The sequence below is a fragment of the Mobula hypostoma genome, chromosome 1 (genome assembly GCF_963921235.1).
Source record: "Mobula hypostoma chromosome 1, sMobHyp1.1, whole genome shotgun sequence".
NCBI lineage: Eukaryota > Metazoa > Chordata > Chondrichthyes > Myliobatiformes > Myliobatidae > Mobula > Mobula hypostoma.
Genome location: NC_086097.1, coordinates 237,142,413 through 237,167,022, shown reverse-complemented (window position 1 = coordinate 237,167,022; position 24,610 = coordinate 237,142,413). Strand labels below are relative to the sequence as shown.

Below are 24,610 nucleotides of genomic sequence, written 5' to 3'. Positions count from 1 at the left end.
CATGAGGCATGCAATACAGCTCTACCCACGAAAGCTACCTCCCCTTCCAGCTGAGCAGCAGTTGTGATAAGGACTCTGCTGAGTTTTCCCCTGTTCGGTTGCCGGGCCAGACAACATCCCAGGCTGAGTATTCAGGGAGCGTGCACACACCAGTTCACTGACTTGATGGACATCTTCAACACTTCACTCATACAGGCTTCAAATCAGCCTCCGTTATCCCTATACCAAAGAAATCTACATCCTCAGACCTAAACATCAACTGCCCCATAGCACCAACACCAATCATCATGAAGTCCTTTCGAATGACTGGAAATGGTACATCGCAAAAACTGCACTCCAGTCACACTCACCAACACGCTTTTGACCAGAACCGCTTTATGACAGATGCCACAGCATGACACAGCTAGAAAACAAGGACACTTATATCAGAATGTTGTTTCTGGATTTCAGTTCAGCATTCAACACTATTGTCCCACAGACCTTGGTGAACAAATTCCTACTCCTCGGTCTAAACGCTGTGCATTTGGGTGTTGGACTTCCTGACCACCAGACCTCCAATAGTCAGGATGGACAGCCGTTCCTCCCTCCCCATCATTCTCAACATGGGTGACCCCAGGCTGTGTGCTAAGTGCACAGTTGTACACTCTGCTCACACACAACTGTACGTAATCACATTGCCAAGTTCGTTGATGACACAGAGTGGTGGGGCTCTTCACCGGCAATGATGAGACGGCCTACGGAGAGGAGGTGGAAGAACTCAAGGCCTGGTGCCAGGCAGAAAACTTTTTCCTCAATGTTAACAAGATAAAGGAGATTGTTATCGACTTCAGGCGAACTCACACCCACCCCTCTTTACATTGGCAGCACAGCAGCGGAAACAGCTTCAAACTTCTGGGAATGCACAACCTCTCATGGTCTCAGAGCACATCCTACACAATCAGGAATGCTGACCAATGCCTTTACTCTCTGAGGAGGCTGAAGAGAGCTGGACTATGCACGTCTATACTTGTTAACCTTCTACAGATGTGCAATAGAGAGTATCCTAACGTGCTACTTCACCGCATGGTACAGAAGCTGCACTGTAGTAGTCAGGAAGTCTCCACCACGGGCGGTCAAAACTGCCCAAAGCATCACTGGCACCAGCCTACCTGCCATCAAGGACATATGCACAGAAAGGTGCCGAGAAAAGTCCAATAACATGGTGAATCTGACCAACTCTACTCATAAATGTTTGTCTCAGTCCCATCATGGAGGGGCTACATAGCATCACACCAGGATCAACAGACTCACACAGTAAAGATAATCAACACCTCCATCCACTAATGCACCTCACCACATCCTCTCCCCTATCACTGCTTTAGCATTCTCTGTTAGTCACCTAATGTACAGATACTCTATGTGCGTACAATCAATCTACTGCATGTACTGTCTATAAGCTATCTTATGTATTTATATTTATTGTGTTTTTTTTATTATTGTGTTCTTTATCTTTTTTTTTGTGTGCTGCATCAGATTGGAGTAACAATGTTCCGTTATACTTGTGTATTGGAAATGACATTAAACAATCTTGAATCTATCCATCTTTTTCATAATTTTTGTCTTGTACTGTACTGCTGCCACAAAATAACAAATTTCATGACATATGTCTGTGATAATAAACCTTATTCTGATGCCTTTCAAATGTAATTATACCTGCCTCTAGCACCTCCTATGGCAGCTTGTTCCACGTAATCACCATTTCTATGTGAAAACATTTCCCCCTCATAGCCCCTTTAAGCTTTTCCCTTTTTACCTTAAAGTTATAGATTTCCCCTACCCTGGGAAAAATACTTTGTTTATTCATCTTGTCTTTGCCCCTGATGATTTTTCAATTTACACGCACTTTTCAATTCAGCAAGAATTTCATTGTGAACTCCATTCTAGATAGCTTGATCTCTTCATCTGTGCCACAGACAGCTGAAACCTGGGCAAACCTTTCTCTCTTCTCCTCACAGGTCATGTGTCTATGTTGCATTCAGTCCCTGTCTCTAAATTACTCTCAAGAACACACAAAGTTCCAATGTTGGAGTTGGTGGCTGCAAGCTTCAGTTCAAGAAATGAGGTTCAAAATTCAAGTTTATTTGTCATGTGTACGTCGAAACATAACAGTGAACTGCATCATTTGTGTCACAACCAGCACACCTAAGGGTGTGCTGGAGGCAGCCTGCAAGCATCGCCAACATAGCAGATTGTCAGAACATATTAAGCAATATTTGTGGTATTATTGTGTATACATTGACCCCATGAATATTACCTGACTTTTTAAAAAGTATTATTTCTGTTTTGCACTATTTTTAATTTAACTATTGGCCAAGTGGTTAAGGCATTGGACTAACGACCTGAAGATCGTGAGTTCGAGCCCCAGCCAAGACAACGTGTTGTGTCCTTGAGCAAGGCACTTAATCCCACATTGCTCTGTGACGACACTGGTGTCAAGCTGTATGGGTCCTAATGCCCTTCCCTTGGACAACATTGGTATTGTGGAGAGGGGAGACTTGCAGCATAGGCAGCTGCTGGTCTTCCATACAACCTGACCCATGCCTGCGCCCTGGAGAGTGAAGACTTTCCAGGCACAGATCTATGGTCTCGCAAGACTAATGGATGACTTTATTTAATATACATAATATACTTAGAGTAATTGATTTACTTATTTTTTTCTTTCTATATATTCATGTACTGCTGCTGCTGCTAAGTTAACAAATTTTATAACACATGCCACTGATAGTAAGCTTGATTCTAATTCTGATGTGTTATATGTACTGCATTGTGCACTTTGATCTGGGAGAACGTTGTTTCTTTTGGTTGTATACATATATATGGTTGAATGACAATAAACTTGAACTTGTAGTTCAGAACACATCAGGCTATGGAACAGCAAACACTAAAAAGTATTTAAGTTTAAAAGATTAAACTGTACAACCATACTTAACTGAGTCAAAATACCAGCTCTTCCTTCAGTTAGTCCTGATGAAGGGTCTCGGCCCGAAACGTCGACTGTACCTCTTCCTATAGATGCTGCCTAGCCTGCTGCATTCACCAGCAACTTTGATATGTGTTGCAACCATATTTAACTTTTAGGAAGCCAATTGAAAACTTTACTGTGATCGCAGTAAAGGCAGACTGCATATTTTTAGTAACCAAACTTGCAATAAAAAGATTATTTAACATGAGAAAGTCTGCAGATGCTGGAAATATAGAGCAACAAACTCAAAATGCTAGAGGAACTCAGCAGGTCAGGCAGCATCTATGGAAATGAATCAACAGTCGATGTTTTGGACGAGACCCTTCTTCAAGACACAGAAGTTTTTTTTCTGTCTAACATTTGATGTAAGTATGTAACATCTGTGTTGCCTTCATAAAAATAAGTACAATGAGCCCTAAATTAGTGGATGTTGCTCATTTTCACTCGTGAACTCAGGAACTGGTAAAAGTGCTTCTTATCAACCTGCTTCATTTTGACTTTTGTAAAATCACATTTTATAAATTGATAGCAACACACACAAAATGTAGCATGTGTGGCAATGAATCAACAGTGGACGATTTGGGCTGAGACCCTTCTTCAAGACTGAGAAGGAAAGGGGGAAGAGGCCAGAATGAAAAAGTGGGGAGGTAGGGTGAGGAGGCAAGTTGGAAGGTAATATATGAAGTCAGGTGGGTGCGAAAGGTCAAATGCTGGAAAAGAAGGAGAGGAGAGTGGACCATTGCAGAAAGGGAAGGAGGAGAGGACCCTCTCGGTTGACGTACTTCTTCACTTCCATAGATGCTACTTACCTGCTGAGTTCTTCCAGCATTTTTTGTGTATTGCTCTGGATTTCCAACATCCGCAGATTTTCTCGTGTCTATTGTTGTTGTTTTTTTTAATATATAAATTGATGCTTTAATGGCATGGTTCATTTTTTACTTCAGCAAAATTTCGAAGTTCAAATGTCAACATAGACAGCACAGAGATTCATTTTCTCGCAGGCATACACTGTAGAACAGAGAAAGACTGGGAAGAAACCAATGTGCAAAAGAAGAGAATTTATGCAAATACAAATCATAAGTAAATACATAATGAATGAACAAATAAATAAATAGATATACAGATAGATCGATAGATAGATTGCACTGAGAACCTGTGTTGTAGAGTCCTTGAGAGTGAATCCACATGCCGTGGAATGAGTTCAGGTTGTGGTGAGTGAAGTTATCCACACTGGTTCAGGAGCCTAATTGTTGAAGTGAATAATTGTTCTTGAACCTAGCAGTTTGGGACCACCCTTCTGATGGCGGCATCGAGAAGAGAACATGGCCTGGATGGTGGCAGTCCTTGATGATAGACGCTGCTTTCCTATGGCAGCACTCCTTGTAGAAATGTTCAATAGTGTTTTTCTATTTCAGAGGTAGAGAATGCTATGTCAACCTCCATTTAAAGTGTTTTTGGAAGATAAGTAATAAATTTTAAGTGCATGTTTGCATTTCCTGGGATTACTTGCACCACTTAATCTAAATACAGTATAGCACAGTTGTTAAAATTAGTCAAAGTATTCTTTGTTAAAGCTACAGTTCTTTCCACAATGCCCTTCAACTCTTCAACACTTGACGTAACTGATGTATTTACAGAAAAAAGATTGTATTCAGATTGTTGTTGATGGTGACAGATGTATTAGGCAATGAGAACTTGGCCCAGCCGGAAGTGATAATGATTTATGTAAGTTTGACAATGTTGCAAGAACACCAGGCTGAGATCATACTGGAAATTGATATTTGTTGGAAGCTTGGTGATAGATATACAAGACTGTGCTGTAGGAAGCATGGGAAGCTAGCGCCAAAGTTTTTATATAGAACATAGAAAATCTACAGCATATTATAGGCCCTTCAGACCACAATGTTGTGCCAACTATGTAACCTACTCTAGAAACTGCCTAGAGTTTCCCTACCGCATAGCCTTCTGTTTTTCTAAGCTCCATGTACCTATCTAAGAGTCTCTTAAAAGACCCTATTGTGGTCTGCCTCTACCACCTTCACTGGCTCATCCATGTACCCACCACTCTGTGTCTGAAGAGCTTACCTCTGACATCAGCCATGTACCTTCTTCCAAGCACTTTAAATCTTTGCCCCCTCGTGTTAGCCATTTGAAAAAGCCTCTGACTATCCACACAATTAGTGTATGGCTCATACACTGAAACAACGTTGATATTTTAAGAGGTTATAGTCATGCAGTATTGTGTCCTTATTTCATCTACTGCTGTGTTCGTCAATGCCTTTAAAGTTACCCACTCAGTAAAGATCTAACAGTTTTGGAGATGTTGCAAAAATGGTTTGCAAACGTAATTCCAAGAACAAAAGGTTTATTTTACGTAGGAAAAATGGAAGTGCATAATAGGAGCAGAGGACACAGGAACAAATTAGGCCATTTGGCCCATCGAGTCTGTTCAGCCATTTCATCATAGCCGATTCACTTTCTCTCTCAACCCCATTCTCCTGTCTTTTCCTCGTAACTTTTCAAGTCATGATTAATAAAGAATTTATTAACCTGCACCCTAAATACACCTAATAGCATGGCCACCACAGCTACCCATGGTAGTATGGTAGTGAATTCCACGGATTCACTGCCCGCAGGGTAAAGAAATTTCTGCTCATCTTTGTTATAAATGGTCATCCCTCTATTCTGAGGCTGTGCCCTCTGGTCCTAGACTCCCCCCACTCTGTTCAACATTTGATAGGTACCAATGAGATCTCTGCTCATTCTTCTGAATTCCTGTGAGTAGAGGCCCAGTGCCATCGAATGCTTCTCATAAGATAAACCTTTCATTCTCAGAATCATTCCCACGAACCTCCTCTGAACCCTTTCCAATGTCAACACATCCTTTATTAGATAAGGGGCCCAAAACTATATACAATACTCCAAACTAGGCCTCAGAGTGCCTTATAAAGCTTCAACATTACATCCTTGTTTTTATATCCTAACCCTCTTGAAATGAATGCTAACATTGCTTTTGTCTTCCTCACCACCAGCTCAACCTGCAAGTTAACCTTTAGGGAATCCTACACATGGACTTCCAAGTCCCCTTGCACCTTGGAATTTTGAATTTTCTCCCTGTTTAGAAAATACCCTATGCTTTTATTTCTTCTACCAAAGTGCATGATCATACATTTCCCAACACTGTATTCCATTTACAATTTCTTTGCCCGTTCTCCTGATCTGTCTCAGTCCTTCTGCAACCTCTCTGCTTTCTCAACACTGCCTGCCCCTGCACCTATCTTTGTATCATCCACAAACTTGGCTACAAAGCCATCATTCCATCATTGAAACCATTGACATATAACATAAAAAGATGTGGTCTGAACACCAGCCTCTGCAGAACACCACTAGTACTTGGCAGTTAACCAGAAAAGGCTTCCTTTATTCCCACCCTTTGCCTCCAGCCAATCAGCCAATGCCCTATCTATGCTGTTTTTTAAAAAAATTAATACCATGGGCTCTTATCTTGTCAAGCAGTCTCGCGTGCAGCATCTTGTTAAGTGGCTTCTGAAAATCCAGGTACACAACATCCACCTATTCTTATTTGTCTATCCTGCTTGTTATTTCCTCAAAGAATTCCAACAGATTTATCAGGCAAGATTTCCCCTTAAGGAAGCTATGCTGACTTTGACCTATTTTATCATGTGCATCCTTGTACCCTGAGACCTCATCCTTAACAATAAACCCCAACATCTTTCCTACCACTGAAGTCAGGCTAACTGGCCTATATGTTCCTTTCTTTTGCTTCCCTCCCTTTTTAAAGAGTGGAGTGACATTTGTAATTTTCTAGTCCTCAGGAACCATGCCAGAACCTTGTGATTTTTGAATGATCCTTACTAATGCCACCACAATCTGTTCAGCTCCCTCTTTCAGAACCCTGCTGTGCAGTCTATCTGATCCAGGTGACTTATCTACCTCAATTCCTGTCAGCTTCCCAAGTACCTTCTCCGAATAATTGCAACTGCACTTAATCCTGCCTGCTGACACTCTCAAACTTCTGGCATACTGGTAGTATCTCCCATGGTGAAGAATGATGCAAAATACTTCTTCCCTTTTTCTCCCATTTTCTTGTCCCCCAATACTTCTTTTCCAGCATCATTTTCCAGCAGTCTGATTTCTACAGTTTTACACTTTATACTGTATATCTGAAAAGAATCTTTTGGTATTTTCTTTGATGTTATTGACTAGCTTACCTTCGTATATCATCTTTTCCCTCCTCATTGGTTTCTCAGTTTTATTCTGTTGTTTTTTTTAAAGTTTCCTGATCCTCTGTTGCTTTATTATATTCCCTCACTTTTGCTTTATGTTGTCTTTGACTTCTCTTGTCAGTCATGGTTGCATCATCCTGCCCTTAGAATACTACTTCTTCTTTAGGATGTGCCACTCCTGCGCCTTCTGAATTGTTCCCAGAAACTCCCGCTTTGTCGCCATTCCCACTAGGGTCTCCCTCCAATCAACTTTGGCCAGCTCCTCTCTCATGCCTCTATAATTCCCTTTACTCCACTCTAATATTGGTACACCTGACTTTAGCTTCTCCCTCTCAAGTTTTCAGGTGTGTTCTATTATATTATGATCACTGACTCCTAGAAGTTCCTTGATCAAATCTGGTTCATTACACAACATGTGTGCATGGGCTGTGTACCAGTGTCACCAGATATGCTACCAGAAGATAGCTTTAGATGGTAGCCACCTTCACTTTATCATGGCAGTTGCTTTGAACTCCTGTAGAATGAAAGCTTTATGACTGGAACCAGCCTTACCAGACTGGTTTGCTGCCATCTTCCTCATGCCAGCTAGATTTTTGAGAGAATGAAATTCTTCTTAGTTCTTTCACTGCGCACAGTTGGCTAGCAGAGTGATAGTGTCATGTGCTGGAAGTCAGTATTGATTTTCATCTTAAGAATATTTATAATCCTAGTCAAATTTCTGTTCATTGGTTTCCAGCAAGATAGAATGACATTTTTTAAATCGTTCTGTAGACAGTGCTTTGCTTGCTCTGTTCTGCTCTCAGGTACAACAGTGGCAGATTTCTGTGGAGATGTCCTTATTGATGTACAGAATCCTCACTTACTTATCTCACTGAAGATCAGGAAAGAGAACCCCTTGCTAAATATCCTGGTCAGATTAACTCTCCCATTTCTCTCTTCCTTTTCCCAATCCTGCTCCTCTCCCTACTTCTCCACAGTAGCTCATTCTGCTTTGTCTGTGTTCATTCTCACAGTTGTGAATGCATCTGTGGATAGTAGAGTCTCATTGCATGTGGATTTTTGATGACAGTTACATGGCATCTGCAAGTTTTAGATGGATATTGAGTATTTGTGAACAAACAACATCACCAACACGTTGCCTCAGCTGAGGCTCAAACTAGCGATCCTCAGATCTCTAGACCGACGCCTTAACCACCTGGCCACGCGCCAACACAATGAATGAATTAATTAACATATAATATTGTGAGGATTTACAAAATCTTAAAACTGAAGATTGTACCTCTCTTTATGCCAGTTTTGCATTGATCCAAATGATTTTGAAAGGAAAGTGCTGCAAAGGGTTTATTCAAGAGTGATGCTGATAATTTGACTTCCTACTGCCCTGAACCATTAATTGGACTTTGTATGAAATATGAAAGAACTCCAAACCACTATAAGGCGAAATGAAAAAATCCATTAGTAGGCCAAAATAAAAGTATTGATATTGATTTTTAACAGCACATTCATGTGGGATTCTTCCTTATATTAAGATTTAACTTACCTTTCAAGAGAACATTTTTTCGATATCAGAACACAGATGACTATGACTCACATAGAAAAGAGTCATAGTTAAACATTTATAGGAACAGCCGCACATCACTGTCAAATATCCATCTGCCATCTGTCATTACACTGTAAACTTGGTAATCTGTAGCATTATATCTCACACCAGGTTTTCTTATTAGGAAATATAATTTCCTCAGATTTTTATTTAACCTATCATGAGCCATCACTCACAGTTATCTTTGAAAATTTCCCCCTGACTTCTTGCAGAGAGGAGGTGCAGAAACCATCTGAATGGTGCAATAACCATAATTCCGGAGAAAGGGCTCTTCTAAATCTGTTCTACTACAGTGGTCCCACCGTGGATGGATGGCACGCCTTGACCGGCCAGAAGCCGTGGAACCCGCCCAGAACTCCCAAGTCTCGGAGTCGGGACTTGGCCATTATTTCTGACTCGAGACATCGGATCGGTGCGGGGAGCTCCGGTAGTAGAACAGATTGAGAAGAGCCCTTTCTCCAGAATTATGGTTATTGCACCATTCAGACGGTTTCTGCACCTCCTCTCTGTATGCTGTTTCGTTCTTACTTGTAAGTAATCCGGTCACTGCGGTGTCGCCTGCAGATTTGATGATGGAATTGGTGGCATAGGTAGGGGCACAGTTATGGGTGAAAAGATTGTAAAGAGTTGGCTCAGTACACATCCCTGCAGTGCTCCAGTGTTCGGGGTCAGGGAGGTTGGTGTGTAATTGCCTAGTCTTACTATATGGGTGTGATTGGTAACAAAGTCCAGAATCCAGTTGTGAGTTGATGTATTGAGTCCCACATTGAGTAGTTTAATCCTCAACTTGTTGGGGAGTAAGGTGTAGAAGGCAGAACTGCAGTCGATAAAAAAACATTCTGGTGAAGGTGATAAAGAACTATATTTGTACCAAAGCACCTTTAAGTTATCTCTGAATATAGTAATCAATGTTTCAACTTCTCCAGATTATAATTAAATGAAATTTTAAAAATCTCTGAAATTAATTTTTTATTATATGCAAAATGAATAAGAGGGACATCTTATTTCTACTTTGAACGGCACAATAAGATAAATATTACCATTAAAAATCACAATAAAACAGTCTTTTCTTTGACAAAAGCTGTGTGCTATTAAATCTCAATATCTCAAGGTTATTTTTTTTTACCAAATATCAATTCATATTGTGATCACTTGACTGTTAGTATTTTATGTTTACTCATTTTAAATGGGCAGTATTGGAGTCTCAACAGGTGACATAAAGACCATTTACCTCAGAATCACACTGGTATGTTGTGCTGTTTCTGCATTAAATTCCTTTGAAGAAAACAAAACATCGTCAGTGCAATAATTGCTCTAATTCTGTGTGGTTTTAGTAAATAAAATAATTGCATCACACAAACTGATGAGAAAATGCTGATTAGCAGTATATTCCTCAACATACTAAGAGGAGACAAGAAAGAGATCAGGCTTTGACAATGAAAATGGCATTAAGTCAAAAATAATTGCAGGGTAGGAGTAATAAATTTGAAATATACCTGGAGGTTTAAAAATGTTTCATTATATTGTTTCTTTATTATACTTAAAATTTCCTCAGCTGTTAAAAGCTTTCCTTCAACTATTGAGTCTAATTAAAGAAATTAATTTTTGCAGCTTACCAACTTCAAAGTTGTCCTGACCCCCGCCCGTTTCGAAACGGCTTTGTTATCGGATATGACTTATCAGTAGGACGGATCATCTCGTTTGAGTGCCTCCAAGGTTATACGCTAATTGGGGAGCCAGCACTCACTTGTCTTCACGGTATAAGTCGGAACTGGAACTACCCAATACCTAGATGTGAAGGTATGTATCTTGAATGTAAGTATATATGTATGAAGATGTGAAGTTGTTTGTGATCTGCTTTTGCTACCGGTGCTTAACGTGTACATGATTGTGCTTCTATTTTTTAACTACTTCTTTTACTCATAATTGAGATTCCCCACTGTTTGACTTTCCAAACAAATCGAAATTGAACACAATTTCTGAGGTCCTTACAATTGGAACAGTCTCTATTTTCCTTGAACTGATGCCTGGCTTCCAACTATTTGCTACCACTGAAATTGTTTGCCTTTTCTTTTAAATATTGTCCTATTTTTAACTTAAAGATATTTTGCAGGTAGACAGTTTCCTTTCAGAGTGACTAATTCTGATTAAATTCACACTTCCAGGCAGAAAATAGAGGAAACTTAAAAGAATAGCACTTCACATATTTTCAAAATGACTGCTGATAATCTTTTGTCGATGTTAATATTGTTTCATTCTAAGGGACCTCTAAGAGGCCACCTTCAGAGTAAGAACAACCTTATTCAGTAGTGTTAACTACTGTTTTATTTTGAGATGTATGCTCAGACAATATTCATAATAGGCTAGTTCTTGTCAAGAACTGCTAACAGATCAACGCAAAGCTGTCAGTATTTCCTTGAATAAGATCCAGCATGGGTTCATAAACAAGGATATTTGAAGCATGGTGGTAGTTCTTTCTGGGTGATTTCCTGACAGTTGCAAAGCTAGCCTCAAGGATAACGTAGCAACTTAACAACACTGGGGAGTACACTTGGTCAGAATCAGAATCGGGTTTTAATATCATTGGCATATGTTGTGAAATTTGTTGTTATGCAGGAGCAGAAAAAAGCTGTAAATTACAGTCAGAAGTATATATTTTTTTTTAAAGTTAAATTAAATAGGTAGTGCAAAAAGAGAAACAAAAAGTGGTGAGGTAGTGTTCATGGGTTCAATATCCATTCAGAAATTTGATGGCAGAGGGGAGGAAGCTGTTCCTGAATCATTACATGTGTGCCTTTAGGCTCCAGTATCTCCTCCCTGATGGTAGCAATGAGAAGAGGGTATGTTCCGGGTCATGGGGGGGTCCTTTATGATGAATGCTGTCACTTTGAGGCATACATTAGTGGAGGAGAACTGCTGAAAGAGATTAAGATTATTATTATTTTCAATTATATCTGCACTGAGTTTATTTAAATGTCTTTAATTAACTTATTCCTCTTTAGTATTGTTTTTAAAATTTATAATAGCTTGGAAGGTTTTTGTATCTTTCTGAATGGCTGAAATAGTCACAGATTTGACAATTTTGAGAGGCAGCTCAATTAGGTTGTGAAGTTCTCAAGAAGTTCAGTCAACTGGTCTTTGCTGACCTAAAATGCGAATGCAAACTAATTTCATCCTTCTGCATTCGGTCCACATCCCTCCAATGTTTTAGAACCTTAAACACGAGAGATTCTGCAGATTGTGGAAATCTAGCATTCTGTGTGTGTAGCTCTAGTGTTTTAAAAAGTTGTAATTGTGCCTGAATCTAACATCTTCTCTCACAGCCTGTCTCATACACCTATCAAGTTCTGTCTGAAAAAAACTTGTCCTTTAGATTATAAGCACAAGAGATTCAGCAGATGCTGGAAATCTAGGGTAACGCACACAAAATGCTAGAGGAACTCAGCAAACCGGGCACATCTACGGAGTGGAATGAAAGGTCAACGTTTCAGACCAAGATTATTCATCAGCGCTGATAAAGGGCCTCAGGTCGAAATGTCAACTGTTTATTCCTCTCCATAGATGCTGTCTGACCTTCTGAGTTCCTCCAGCATTTTGGATTTCCTTTAATTCTTTCCCCTAAACTAAAAGGTGGACTCTTCTACCCTGGGGACAAGACTGTGGCCATCTGCTATGTCGATAACCCTTTGAGATCACCCCTCAGCCTCCTCCATTCCAGAAAAAGCAGCTTCTGTCTTCAGTTTCCCCATATAACTCAAGCCTTTCATGCCTGTCAAGTTTTTAATCATCTTTTTTGCCTCTCCTCAACTATAAGCAGCCCTGGGCCGCACAGGGGACTGCACTGGCTCCCTTCCTGTTTACCCTGGTACCTCGGACTTTAGATATCACCCTGAGTCATGCCATCTTCAGAATTTCTCTGATGACTCATCAATAGTTGGGTGTATAAAGGGAGATTGGGAGGATGAATACAGGGCCTTGGTGAGGACTTTGTCAAATGATGCAAGCTGAATCATCTGCAGCTCAACATCAGTTAGACAAAGGAGATGGTGATGGACTTTTGGAAGAGTAAGCCTGCACTGCTCCCTGATACTATTGTATTGATGGTGAGGACGTGGACGTGGTGAGGACCTACAAGTACCTGGGGGAGCGCCTGGACGACAGACTTGAGTGGAGCACTAACACAGTGGCTGTGTACAAGAAAGGCCAGAGTCGCCTCTACTTCCTGAGAAGACTGAGGTCCTTTGCAGTGTGCAGGCCCCTCCTTCACATGTTCTACTAGTTTGTTGTCACCAGTACAATCTTCTATGCTGTGGTGTGCTGGGGCAATAAGCTGATTAGAAATGCTTGCTCTGTTATAGGAGTCTAACTGGAGTCTTTGGTGGAACAAAGGACCCTACAGAAAGTCCTGGCAATTCTAGACAATGTTTCTCCCCCTCTGTGTGCCACCTTGGCTGAACAGAGGAGTACTTTTAGTAATAGACTAAGACAATTGCAATTTTCCAAAGAGTGCTATATGAGGTCATTCTTACCCTTGGCCATTATGCTCTATAATGAGTCAGCTATAGCCGGGAAAGTGATGGTCCCATCCTGTTAGACTGTTTGAGGTAACTTATTTTTTATTCTTTCTTTCTTCTCTTCTAACATTTTGTATAATTGTATATTTGAGCACTTGTAATGCTACTCTAACACTACAATTTCCTTTGGGATCACTAAAGTACATATCTGTCTATCTTAATCATAGGAGGGATTCTACAGATGTATTAAGAGTAAACTGACAGCAAGGGACAAAATTGGTCCTCCGGAAGATCAGAATGGTAATCCTTGAGTGGAGCCAAAAGAGATGGAGAGGATCTTAAATGAAGTTTTTGCATCTGTATTTACTCAGGAGACAGACTCAGAGTATAGAAGTGAGACAAAGTGGCATCAACTTATGGACCCTATGCAGATTACAGAGGAGGGGGTGTTTGCTGTCCTGAGGCAAATCAGGGTGGATAAATCCCCAGGGTCTGACATGGTTTTCCCTCAGATCCTGCAGGAAGCAAGTGCAGAAGTTGCCAGGGCTCTGGCAGAGATACTTAAATCATCCTTAGCAACAGGTGAGGTACTAGGGGATTGGATGACAGTGAACGTTGTTACTCTGTTCAAGAAAAGCTCTCAAACTAAACCAGGAAACTATTGGCTGCTGAGCCTGACATCAGGAGTGGGAAAGTTACTGGAAGGTATTCTCGCGGACCAGATCTATAAATATTTGGATAGACATGGACTGATTAAGGATAGTCAGCATGGCTTCATGACTTGCAGCGGGATCTGGACTAGCTGGAAAAATGGGCTGAAAAACGTCACATAATTTAATGGAGACAAATGCGAGGTGTTGCACTTCAGTAGGACCGACCAGGGTAGGTCTGACACTGTGAACGGTAGGGCACTGAGGAATGTGATAGAACAAAGAGGTCATGGGATGCAGGTCCAGAGTTCATTGAAAGTGGTGTCACAGGTAGATAAGGTCATTAAGAAAGCTTTTGATGCACTGATATTCAGAAATCGAAGCATTGAGTACAAAAGATGGGATGTTATGTTGAAGTTGTGTAAGACATTGCTGAGGCCTAATTTGAAGTATTGTGTGTAGCTTTGGTCACCTACCAACAGGAAAGATGTAAATAAAGTTGAAAGAGTGCAGAAAAATTTACAAAAATTTTGCTGGGTTTGGAGGACCTGAGTTAAAAGGAAAGAGTGAGTAGGTGAGGACTTTATTGCTTGGAACATAGAAGACTGAGAGGAGATTAGATGGAGGTATGCAAAATTATGAGGGTTATAGATAGTATAAGTACAAGTAGGCTTTTTTCACTGAAGTTGGGTGGGTCATGGGTTAAGGGTGAAAGGTGAAAGTTTAAGGGAATCATGAGGAGAAACTTCTTCAGTCAGAGGGTTATGAGAGTGTGAAATGAGCTGCCAGCACAAGAGGTGCATCTGAGGTCAATTTCAACGTTTAAGAGCAGCTTGGATAGGCTCATGGATGGTAGGGGCATGGGGGCCTATGGTCCAAGTGCAGGTCGATGGGAGCAGGTCATTTTAATGGTCCAGCAGGAACTAGATGAGCTGAAGGGCCTTTCTATGTGCTGTACTTTTCTATGACTCTATGTATATGGATGGGAGGGGTAAGGAGGTCTAAGGTTCAACTGAGAGTTGTTAGGACTAGGCAAAATAATAGTCTGCACAGGCTAGATGGGCCAAAGGGTCTGTGTCTGTGCTGTGGTGCTCTATGACTCTATTGCATGGAGAGGAGGAGTGTGGAAGGCTCCAGTCCTCTAGTACTTCACTCATAGCTAACGACGAAATATATATCTCTGTCAGGGCCTCAGCTATTTCTTCCCGAGCTTCAGAGTCCAGGGATATTCTTAGTCAGGCTCTGGGGATTTATCCACTTCTGTGCACTTCATGGCCTCCTCATTTGTATTTTTTTGATATTTATTGATATTTTTCTAGACATCATTGTTCTCTTCCCTGAACTCACCAGCTTTCATGTCTTCTGCGCAATGAATAGAGATGAGAACTATTCATTTAATACCTGACTCATCTGCCATGGCTCCACATATAGATGATCACACTAATCCTTAATGGGGCCTATTCTCTTCCCAGATATTCTTTTGTTCTTAATGTGATTTCAGAATCTTTTAGGCTTCTTCTTTAATTCACCTGCCACAAATGTTTCATATCTCCTCTTTGCTTGCCTAATTTCCTTCTTGAGTGCAGTCCTAGGAGATTTGCTTGATCTCAGCAGCCTGCACTTAACATAAGCCTCCTTTATCTGAGTAAATTTTCTTTATCCTTTGTTAACCAAGGCTCCTTAATCCCACCAGCCTTGCTCCTCACTCTAATGGGAACATGCTGGCTCTGAACACCCCTTGCCTCACTTTTTAGAACCTCCCACTTGCCAGAATCCTTGGTCAATGAACCTTTCTCTGGATTTGGTCCTGCTGTGAATTCCGTACGTGACGGGATTCACAAGCAGGAAAGTGCTGCAACCACATGGGGCTCCACCGCAGGGGCTCGATGCCAGGACTTTGAGCAAATGATCCACTCTAAGTACGTGTGATCTCTCTGCTTTGGCTGGCAATTAGTGCAGGCAGTGTGTTGATGGTCCTAAAGTGCGGGCCATAAATATTGAAGCTACAGTATTCTACAATAAAGTCGGTTTTTCAGATTGGCCTATAAGTATTACATTTTAAACTGAAAATAGATACGTCTTCAATAATGATGGCTTGCTGAGTAAAGGTATACCAATCTAGAGCTAAAGCACTAAAGACTTAATACTCGATTTCAAAGCATTGATTGATTTTACCACTCAAGTTCTCAATATTACTTACTACAACTCAAGTTCCCCATTTTATTTGTTACTTAGTTATCTTTGATTACTATTTCTTTTTCTTTATATATTTGCACAATTTGTTGTCTTTGCATATTGGTTGTTTGTCCCTCTTTTTATGTAGTTTTTCCCTGATTCTATTGTGTTTCTTTGAATTTACTGTGGATACAATAGGGTCTTTTAAGAGCCTCTTGGATAGGTACATGGAGCTTAGAAGAATAGAGGGCTATGCGCTAGGGAAATTCTAGGCAGTTTCTAGAGTAGGTTACATGGTTGGCACAAGATTGTGCGCCGAAGGGCCTGTAATGTGCTCTAGATTTCTACGTTCTATGTTCTATGAATGCCCACAGGAAAATGATTCTCAGGATAGTAGGTGCTGACATATGTGTACTTTGATAATAAATTTAGGTGAATATTAATGGGTAGTGGGGTCTCTACCAGTGGAGGTGTAAGGCGTTCCTTCCCTCCACTAGCAGGCAGGTCACCCTTGGGCAAGGTGTAGCCCTTGTTTAGCCCCCCCAATCAGGGTCACATGAAGCCATAGGAGCGGGTGGTGTTTGGTTGTATGAGCAGCTGATGCACAAGTCCTGGTTATGCGACTAGGCAGACATTCTGAAGAGTATCAATAATGGCTGGGATCACCTGTCTTGTAAAGACACTGCCCAGAAGAAGGTAGTGGCAAACCACTTCAGCAGAAAAATTTGCCAAGTACAATCATGCTCGTGGATAAGACCATGATCGTCTATGTCATATAACAAGGAACATGATGATGATGATGATGAGTATCAGAAGTGTCGTTCATCAGTGAAGTAACAATATTGACAGGATTGGTATTAGTGTTGGTCAAAGCTTTACACATTCTTGCTGATATTAGGTGAATGGCTTTCAGATGGTTCCACAGATTTATAAGAAGTTTGCAGGTTCTCCCTGTGATCGTGTTGCTTTCCTCCGGATGCTCCAGTTTCCACCCACGTTGCAAAGGTATACAGTAAGGATTAGGATTATCAAATTGCAGACATGGTATGATGGTGCTGGAAGCATGGTGACACATGTGGGCTGCCCCAGCACAATCCTCTGACTGTGACGCAAACAACACATTTCACTGTATGTTGTGATATTGCAATGTACATGTAACAAACAAAGCTGATCCTTAGACAAGAGCATGCCAAATGTCATGAGATGCAACACTGTTGGACATGCCCAGCAGGTCAGACTGGGCTAATGGGGTTGGGGGCGGGGGTGGGGGGGGTGGAGAGAGGGGGGGGGAGAGAGAGAGAGAGAGAGAAAGAGACTGAACCAATATTACAGATGGTTGATATACAGTAGAAATGGCCAGATCTGATACAGATAAAGAAAGCAAATTGTTGAATTTGATATCGAATCTGGTCAACTTCCTCGTGCCTAGATGGAACATACAGTGTAATTCATTAATGACGCTTGCATTGGACCTCATTACAACAGTGTGCGAGACCACAGACAGATCAGAGAACCTATGGGGGTGATACAGAGACTCAAAATGGCAGTAATAGGAAACTCAGGGTCATCCCTGTGGACTGAACACAGATATTCTGAAAAATCATCAAACAATCAGAATTTGGCTTCTCCAAATTGGAAGAGAGTACAGTATGCTATGGGCACCAAATGCAATACACCAGATGAGAAGAAGTGCAAATGAATCACAGATTTACCTGGAAGATTTGTTGAGGTCCATAGATGGTGAGATAAGGGACAGTTGTTGCATCTCCCATGGCAACTTCTGTGTCTGCTCTGTCTAAGAGGAAGAGTAACACCAGAAGTAACTTGCATGACTTACTGTGGAAAGAGGTTTCCATCCTTCCTAAAGTCACTTATATTTAACTTCATATCTATCAGTTCTCAATCGGAGGCTCAAACTAACAGAAAGTTGCATCACAATTTAATCTATGTTTCAGTTGATAAAGTCCCATTAAAAGTAATTAAGTTTGAATTTTAAACTGGTAACTTAATAAGTGCTTGCTGTAAGGTTGAAGATTTAGCTTTATGATGTTGTCGTTTAAAGTTAAATTGGATAGATATATGGGCAGGAAAGGAATGGAGGGTTATAGGCTGAGTGCAGGTCGGTGGGACTAGGTGAGAGTAAGAGTTCGACACGGCCTAGAAGGGTTGAGATGGCCTGTCTCCCATGCTGTAATTGTTATGTGGTTATATTTGTCACATGCACATCAAAACATTGAATCATACAGTGAAATGTGTTGTTTGCACCAACAACCGTCACAGTCTGAGGATGCGCTGAGGGCAGTCCACATGTGTTATGCTTCCGGTGCCAACATAGCATACCAACAATTTACAAACCCTAACTAATCTGTTTGTCCTTGTAATGTGGGAGGAAACCCATACAATCACAGGAAGAACGTGCAAAATCTTTACCAACAAGATTACAGTCCATTGTCACTTAGGTTTCAATAGGTGCATTTAATGTCAGAGGAATGTATACAATACACATCCTGAAATTCGTTTTCTTTGCAGGCATCCACAAAAACAGAGGAGTGCCCCAAAGAATGAAAGATAGTTAAAACATTAGAACCACAAAGCCCCCCCTAGAACTCCCCCTCCCATGCACAAGAAGCAGCAAGGCAACGACTCTCCCACCCCCACCAGCAAAAAAGCATCCGCATCTTCCACTGAGCACTCCAGCGTGCAGCAAAACGTCAATAAAGACACAAACTTGCAGTACTCCAAAAACTACTCATTCACCAGATAAGAGGTATCCCCGTCTCACAGCGAGAGGGGAGACATAACAAATAACTCACTGATTGACGATGTTAAAAGTCTGTGTCATCACTTTTTCCGTGCTCTGCGCCTGAAGAGTCGGCACCAAAAAGGCTCGGCTCTCCGGACACACAACCCCCAGCAACTAACCCGCTGGTCCCGATGTTCCATGTTCTCCTGCAATGTGTCAGTCAGGGGCACCGGCCTAGAATCAGCACGTTCCCAGAGCCACAGCATCCCAGAAACCTGAAGCCACACTCGTCTTCCAGGCCATGTCTTTGAGATATGAACAAGGGGCCGGTCGTGAGGCCCTGACAGTGGGTCCCATTCCCGCAATGAACTGAAGTCAGAGTGTAATTCCAGATCAAGGTCTTCAAAAGAACCCCCCACACCCTGAAAAGGAAAAAAACAGATATCAAAGATAGAAATAAAGCTGTTTCCGAAGATGCAAGCAAAGGAATCTATGTTTAGCGCCATCTTAACTTCGCCCTGATTTTAGTATTATGATTGATACCTTGAAATCTATTTGAAAAAAATGCCAAAGAGCAACAAAATAGAAGCAAAATGTAACAATTTGATCCATCTGATCTTCCAACTTTTTGCCACTATTAATGTTTTTTCCATGTAGGAATACGCGTAAATTAATTTTCTAAAAAAATGTTTCTTTTGCTTCTCTAGCTCTCTGTGGAGGCAATATTACTGCGCTGAATGGTACCATCTACTCTCCTGGGTATCCTGATGAGTATCCTAACTTTCAGGACTGCTTTTGGATTGTTAAAGTGCCTCCAGGCCATGGAATCTACATCAACTTTACTGTCTTGCAAACAGAACCTATATATGATTTTATTACAGTATGGTAAGACATGCATTTTCTCAAATTGGTTTATTTAGGCAGTGATAAAATCGAAATGTCATGTTGAGTTACAGCATTGCAGCTTTGTCACTATAATTCTTCAGATAGGTCTTTATACCTGAGCCAGTTTGCTATCAGCTAGGATAATTATCCTCTCCCTGCACAGTGACTTTCTCACAGATTTTTATAATTTATGTAGCTGTTCTGAAAATAGGTTTCATTGATACCATTGACTGTTGTGATATGAACACCGAAAATTGTGCAAAGCAGCTTAGGCAGCAACTGCCAAGAAAGAAACAGTTAATATTTCAGATGAGTGATCTGCCATTAAAGCTGGAAAATTTTGAGTTAAAGTAAGTTTTAAGGAAAGGACCGTGAGTAGGAGAAGACAAAAGAACTGGCCTTTGGATGGAAAAAGGATGAAAGATTACATCACAAGCTGGATGTCCTGTCAGAGATGAAAGACTGTAATGAGGGGATAAGTAGGGGAACAAGTTTGCGGAGTGGAAGATCATGGAGTCAGTTGGAGACAGTTCCTTGTGGACTTTACGCTCAAGTTTTAAAAAGTAAGCAGGTTCTGTTAGTGCTTGTCTGTGGAGTGGGAGATTGCTTGGGTTAGTTAGCAAGGGCTAATAAAAAGGAGAGGGTTTTGAGGGGAGTAGCCACTGTTGGACTGGGACTAGTGTGACAGCGGTCAGGCTTTGCCTGAACAGGCTGAGGCAAGAATAGTTGCAGGTTACAACTTAAGCTTGAGAAGTTTGAGGTCTAACAAATGTAGACAGGATGGTAGATCAGGCAGTGGAATGCTCTTCCTGTGAGATGTGGGATTTCAGGATACCTAACGACTACATATGCCCAACTTTTCGGGCAGATGGGGCTCAAAAGCTGTGGTAGGCTGCTCATCTAGGAGAAGGAAAACTCTGGTCTCAAACCTCCCCTTCCTTGCAGCTCTACCCATTCAGGGGGAAGGCTTCAGGAAGAAACCCTGAGGGAAATACCTGGAGCTGGAGTCACTAAGGCAGTCCTACATTGAGTTCAATGCTGACTGACAACTCCTGCCATGCTTCTGGTACCAAACTGTGTCAGTTTGGGTTCATCGGATGCGTGGAGAGGGGGAGCTTGCTACGTGCGTAACAGCATCCTCTGGGTTGCGTACAGGCTTGTGTATCATGTAGATAGCTAGAAAGCATTATCCATGGTCAATGTTGACGGACAGAACCCTCAGCAGCAGCTCCTGACTGACACGATCAAGGAGTTTGAGCTGGAGCTGGATGCACTCACGACTATCTAGGAGGCTAAAAACTTCGTAGATGAGTCTTTTATTGAGGTGGTCCCACCCAGAGTGCAAATAGTAGGTGAGTAATCACCAGGAGTAGCAGTCAGTGTAGGGTTCCCCTGTGGCTATTCCCCTCAGCAACAAGTATACCCCTTTGGATACTGCTGGGAGTATGACATATCGGGCAGAGCAAAGCAGCCATGGTGTGCCAGTGGCAGCGCAGCCAGTTCTGAAGCTCAACAAGGAAGGGTAAAGGCAGGCAGAGTGATAGTGATAGGAGACTCGATAGTTAGGGGTCAAACTGCAGATTCTGGGGCCGTGAAAGAGAAGCCAGGATGGTGTGTTGCCTCCCAGTTGCTGGATGTCTCAGAACGGCTGCAGAAGATTCTCAAGAGGGAGGGTGAACAGCTAGATGATGTAGTGCACATTGGCACCAATGACATAGGTAGAAAGGTGGCAAAGAGGTCCTGCACAGTGAATGTAGGGAGTTTGTTGAAAGACTGAAGAACAGCAAAGTTCCCTTCACGTTCACCTTAAGCATTGATCTTTTCACCCTTACCTCTAGTTCTATATGGGTATATAACCTCTAGTTCTAGTCTCACTCAACCTCAATGGAAAAAACCTGCTTGTATTTACCCAGCATAATTTTGTATACCTCTGTCAAATCTCCCCTCACTCTCCAATGTTCCAGGGAATAAAGTCCTAATCTCTTCAGTATTTCCCTATAACTCAGATCCTCAGGTACGTTAAATATCGTGAACACATATCCATGATTATTTTTTATCCCTGGTTTTGACTATTCCAAGCTACTTCTACCCAGTCGTTCGTATTCTGGTCTCTGTAAACCTTCTGCCCATGTCCAAATTCAGAATAAGTTCTATTCACCCATCACATCTTTTTTGCTGATCAACATTGGCCAGTAGTTAAGCAAATGGTTTGATTTTCAACCTCCCATGTTTGACTACAAGCCCCATTCTTCCCTCTTACTATAATCTCATCTAACCTACATCCCTCCAAAATGTTGGCACTTGTCTAATTTTAGGCTTTAGATGAACTCAGAGAAATTAATTAATTACTGTTTACACACCTTCCAATAATAGATTTTGAAAACTCCTCCCTTTATCTCTTACTCTTTATCTCTTTTTCCTCCAAGCAGAATCTCTCTCTTTGAATAAACATTTGGTCATCTATCCTAAAAACTCTTCATATAATTCTGTTTCAGTTTTTATGTGCTGATGGTCCAATGAAGACACCTACCTGGGATGTTAAAGATGAAATATACAGTATATGGAAATTCTTACTGTTATTCCTGGTCTTAAGGTTTTAATATTTTAGTGTTTTAGCCAAGTTACTCATGGGAGGTTTGTTAGGAAGATTCAGTCACTTGCCATTCAGGATAAGGTAGTAAATTGGATTTGACATTGGCTTCATGGGAGAAGCCAGGGAGTGATCATACATGTCTGGCTCTCTGACTGGAGGCCTGTGACAAGATTTAAGAGTGATATATAAAATCATGAGTGGTACAGGTTGGGTAAATGCAAGCAGGCGTTTTCCACAGGTCATGGGTGAGCCTAGAATTAAAGGTAATGTTTATGAGTGGAACTTCACTCAGAGGGAGGTCTGAGTGTGGAATAAACTGCCTGTTGAAGTGGTGGATGTGGGTTGGATTTCAACACTTAAGATAAGTTTGAATAAGTACATGGCTGGGACATGTATGGAGGGCTACAGTCCTGGTGCAGGTCGATCAGAATGGGCAGAATAATAGTTTGGCATAGACTAGTTGGGCTGAAGGGCCATCAAGTGCTGTCATGTTCTATGACTATATTGTTACTTGTGCTTGAATCTGCTGTTGATTAACAGCCTAATTGATTGCTTATTTTACATAGGGACGGGCCAGAACAGACTGCCCCTCAGATTGGACAATTCAGTGGAAATACAGCACTGGAGTCCGTCTACAGCACGTCAAATCAGATCCTGATCAAATTCCACAGTGATTTTACAACAGGCGGCTTCTTCATTCTCAGTTACCATGGTAGGTTTGTGTTTAGCGTTCATACATTTCTCAGATGGAAATAAATTGTTGTCATGTTTAGAAATTAGATTTACCTATTAATCGTAAGTACATCAAAACCTACAGAAATGTACAAATTCATCTTCAGTTGCTTGAACTGAACCTGCTTAATCTGGTTCCATGACTTCATTGAAACTGAAGTTAGGGAATAGAGTGCAAATGTGGCTGCTGTCATATAACACATTTAGCACAAGCAGCTAATTTAAACTTCAATCAATAGTTATATTGCACATCAGAATCCAAACTGAATTACATCGTGAAAGAATTATTCACTGGTATCCACATATGTTAAATCTGTAAATTCCTGTTTACATCCAGAACCTGTGTTGTTTGACTTCTAGTTCAAATTCTTTGGTTCTAGGTAAGATATTTTACCACCTGAACTGAAAATTTATTTTCTCAAAGAATATAGTTTTGATTTTAGCCACAGATTTATTTTAGTATCTAACAAGGGGTTGCTTTGATTGCGGGTTACTGAACTCTTGATTTTTACAGCATACCAACTACGGATCTGCCAGTCTCCTTCGGCGATGCTCACAGGGCAGAATTTGACAGAGGATGATGAATTTGAAATAGGTACGTCCGAACTCCTCCAGAGTCATGTTTTTTTGGACTGTGTTTATTCTGTAACTTTCTTTTGCTGTCAATCTAAATCACTCTTCCCGAAGAAGCTTTAGATGTAACTTTTATAAACTTAGCAGAAAATTTAATGGGATGTTTGTTGACAAATTATTCAACTTTTAGGTATGACAAGGTTAAGTTATAAAATGTTGGGAGTAGATAAGACGTTCATCTGGTCATTTTTGACAGTAGTGGGACTTTGAAGAAAGAATGTTTGGTGAAGTGGTGGTTGTCTCGCATCTTTCTTTGCAGAGAGCTGAGTAGATAGTGCACTGCGTGGAAAGTATCAATAACACTTTGTCCATGCATTCTTCCAGATTGATGTTGATTGTCTGAGTGCGTTGGACAAAAGTTTTCAATTGTGTTTCATTTTTCCCTTATTGACCCTTTGTTATTTTGTCTATATATTTTGCCCCATCTGCATTGCTGCTGATAGGAGAGAAATATCTGCCATTATTTCATGAGAGACTAAAAGAACGAACTAATTATTTAACCAAATTTGAATGATCTGAAAGTTAAGTTCACAAAAATATGGATTTAACCTGCTTGGTTTTAAACTGTTTAGTTTAATGTCTTAAAACTGAAAACAATTAACTACAATAATTTATTGCCTATTATTCAGGTTTGCTGAAACCAGATATATATATATATATATATATATATATATATATATAGTATATATAAAAAAGTAACTCACTTAAAAGTAGAGGCTAGCATAAACATGAGAAAGTCTTCAGATGTCAGAAATCCAAAGCAACACATACAAGATACTGAAGGAACTCAGCAGGTTAGGCAGCGTCGATGGGAGAAAATAAACAGTCAACATTTGG

General features: G+C 40.9%; 1 protein-coding gene across 1 annotated transcript in view; it reads left to right on the top strand.

Annotated features, from left to right (window-relative positions):
- Positions 1-24,610, top strand: part of csmd3b (CUB and Sushi multiple domains 3b) — a 2,345,756-nt gene that overhangs the window by 2,126,854 nt on the left and 194,292 nt on the right. Inside the window, exons 42-45 of the mRNA XM_063066157.1 lie at positions 10,460-10,648; positions 19,638-19,815; positions 22,975-23,120; positions 23,655-23,735. Of these exons, the coding sequence (XP_062922227.1) occupies positions 10,460-10,648; positions 19,638-19,815; positions 22,975-23,120; positions 23,655-23,735 (594 nt within the window). The remainder of the gene's footprint in view (positions 1-10,459; positions 10,649-19,637; positions 19,816-22,974; positions 23,121-23,654; positions 23,736-24,610) is intronic.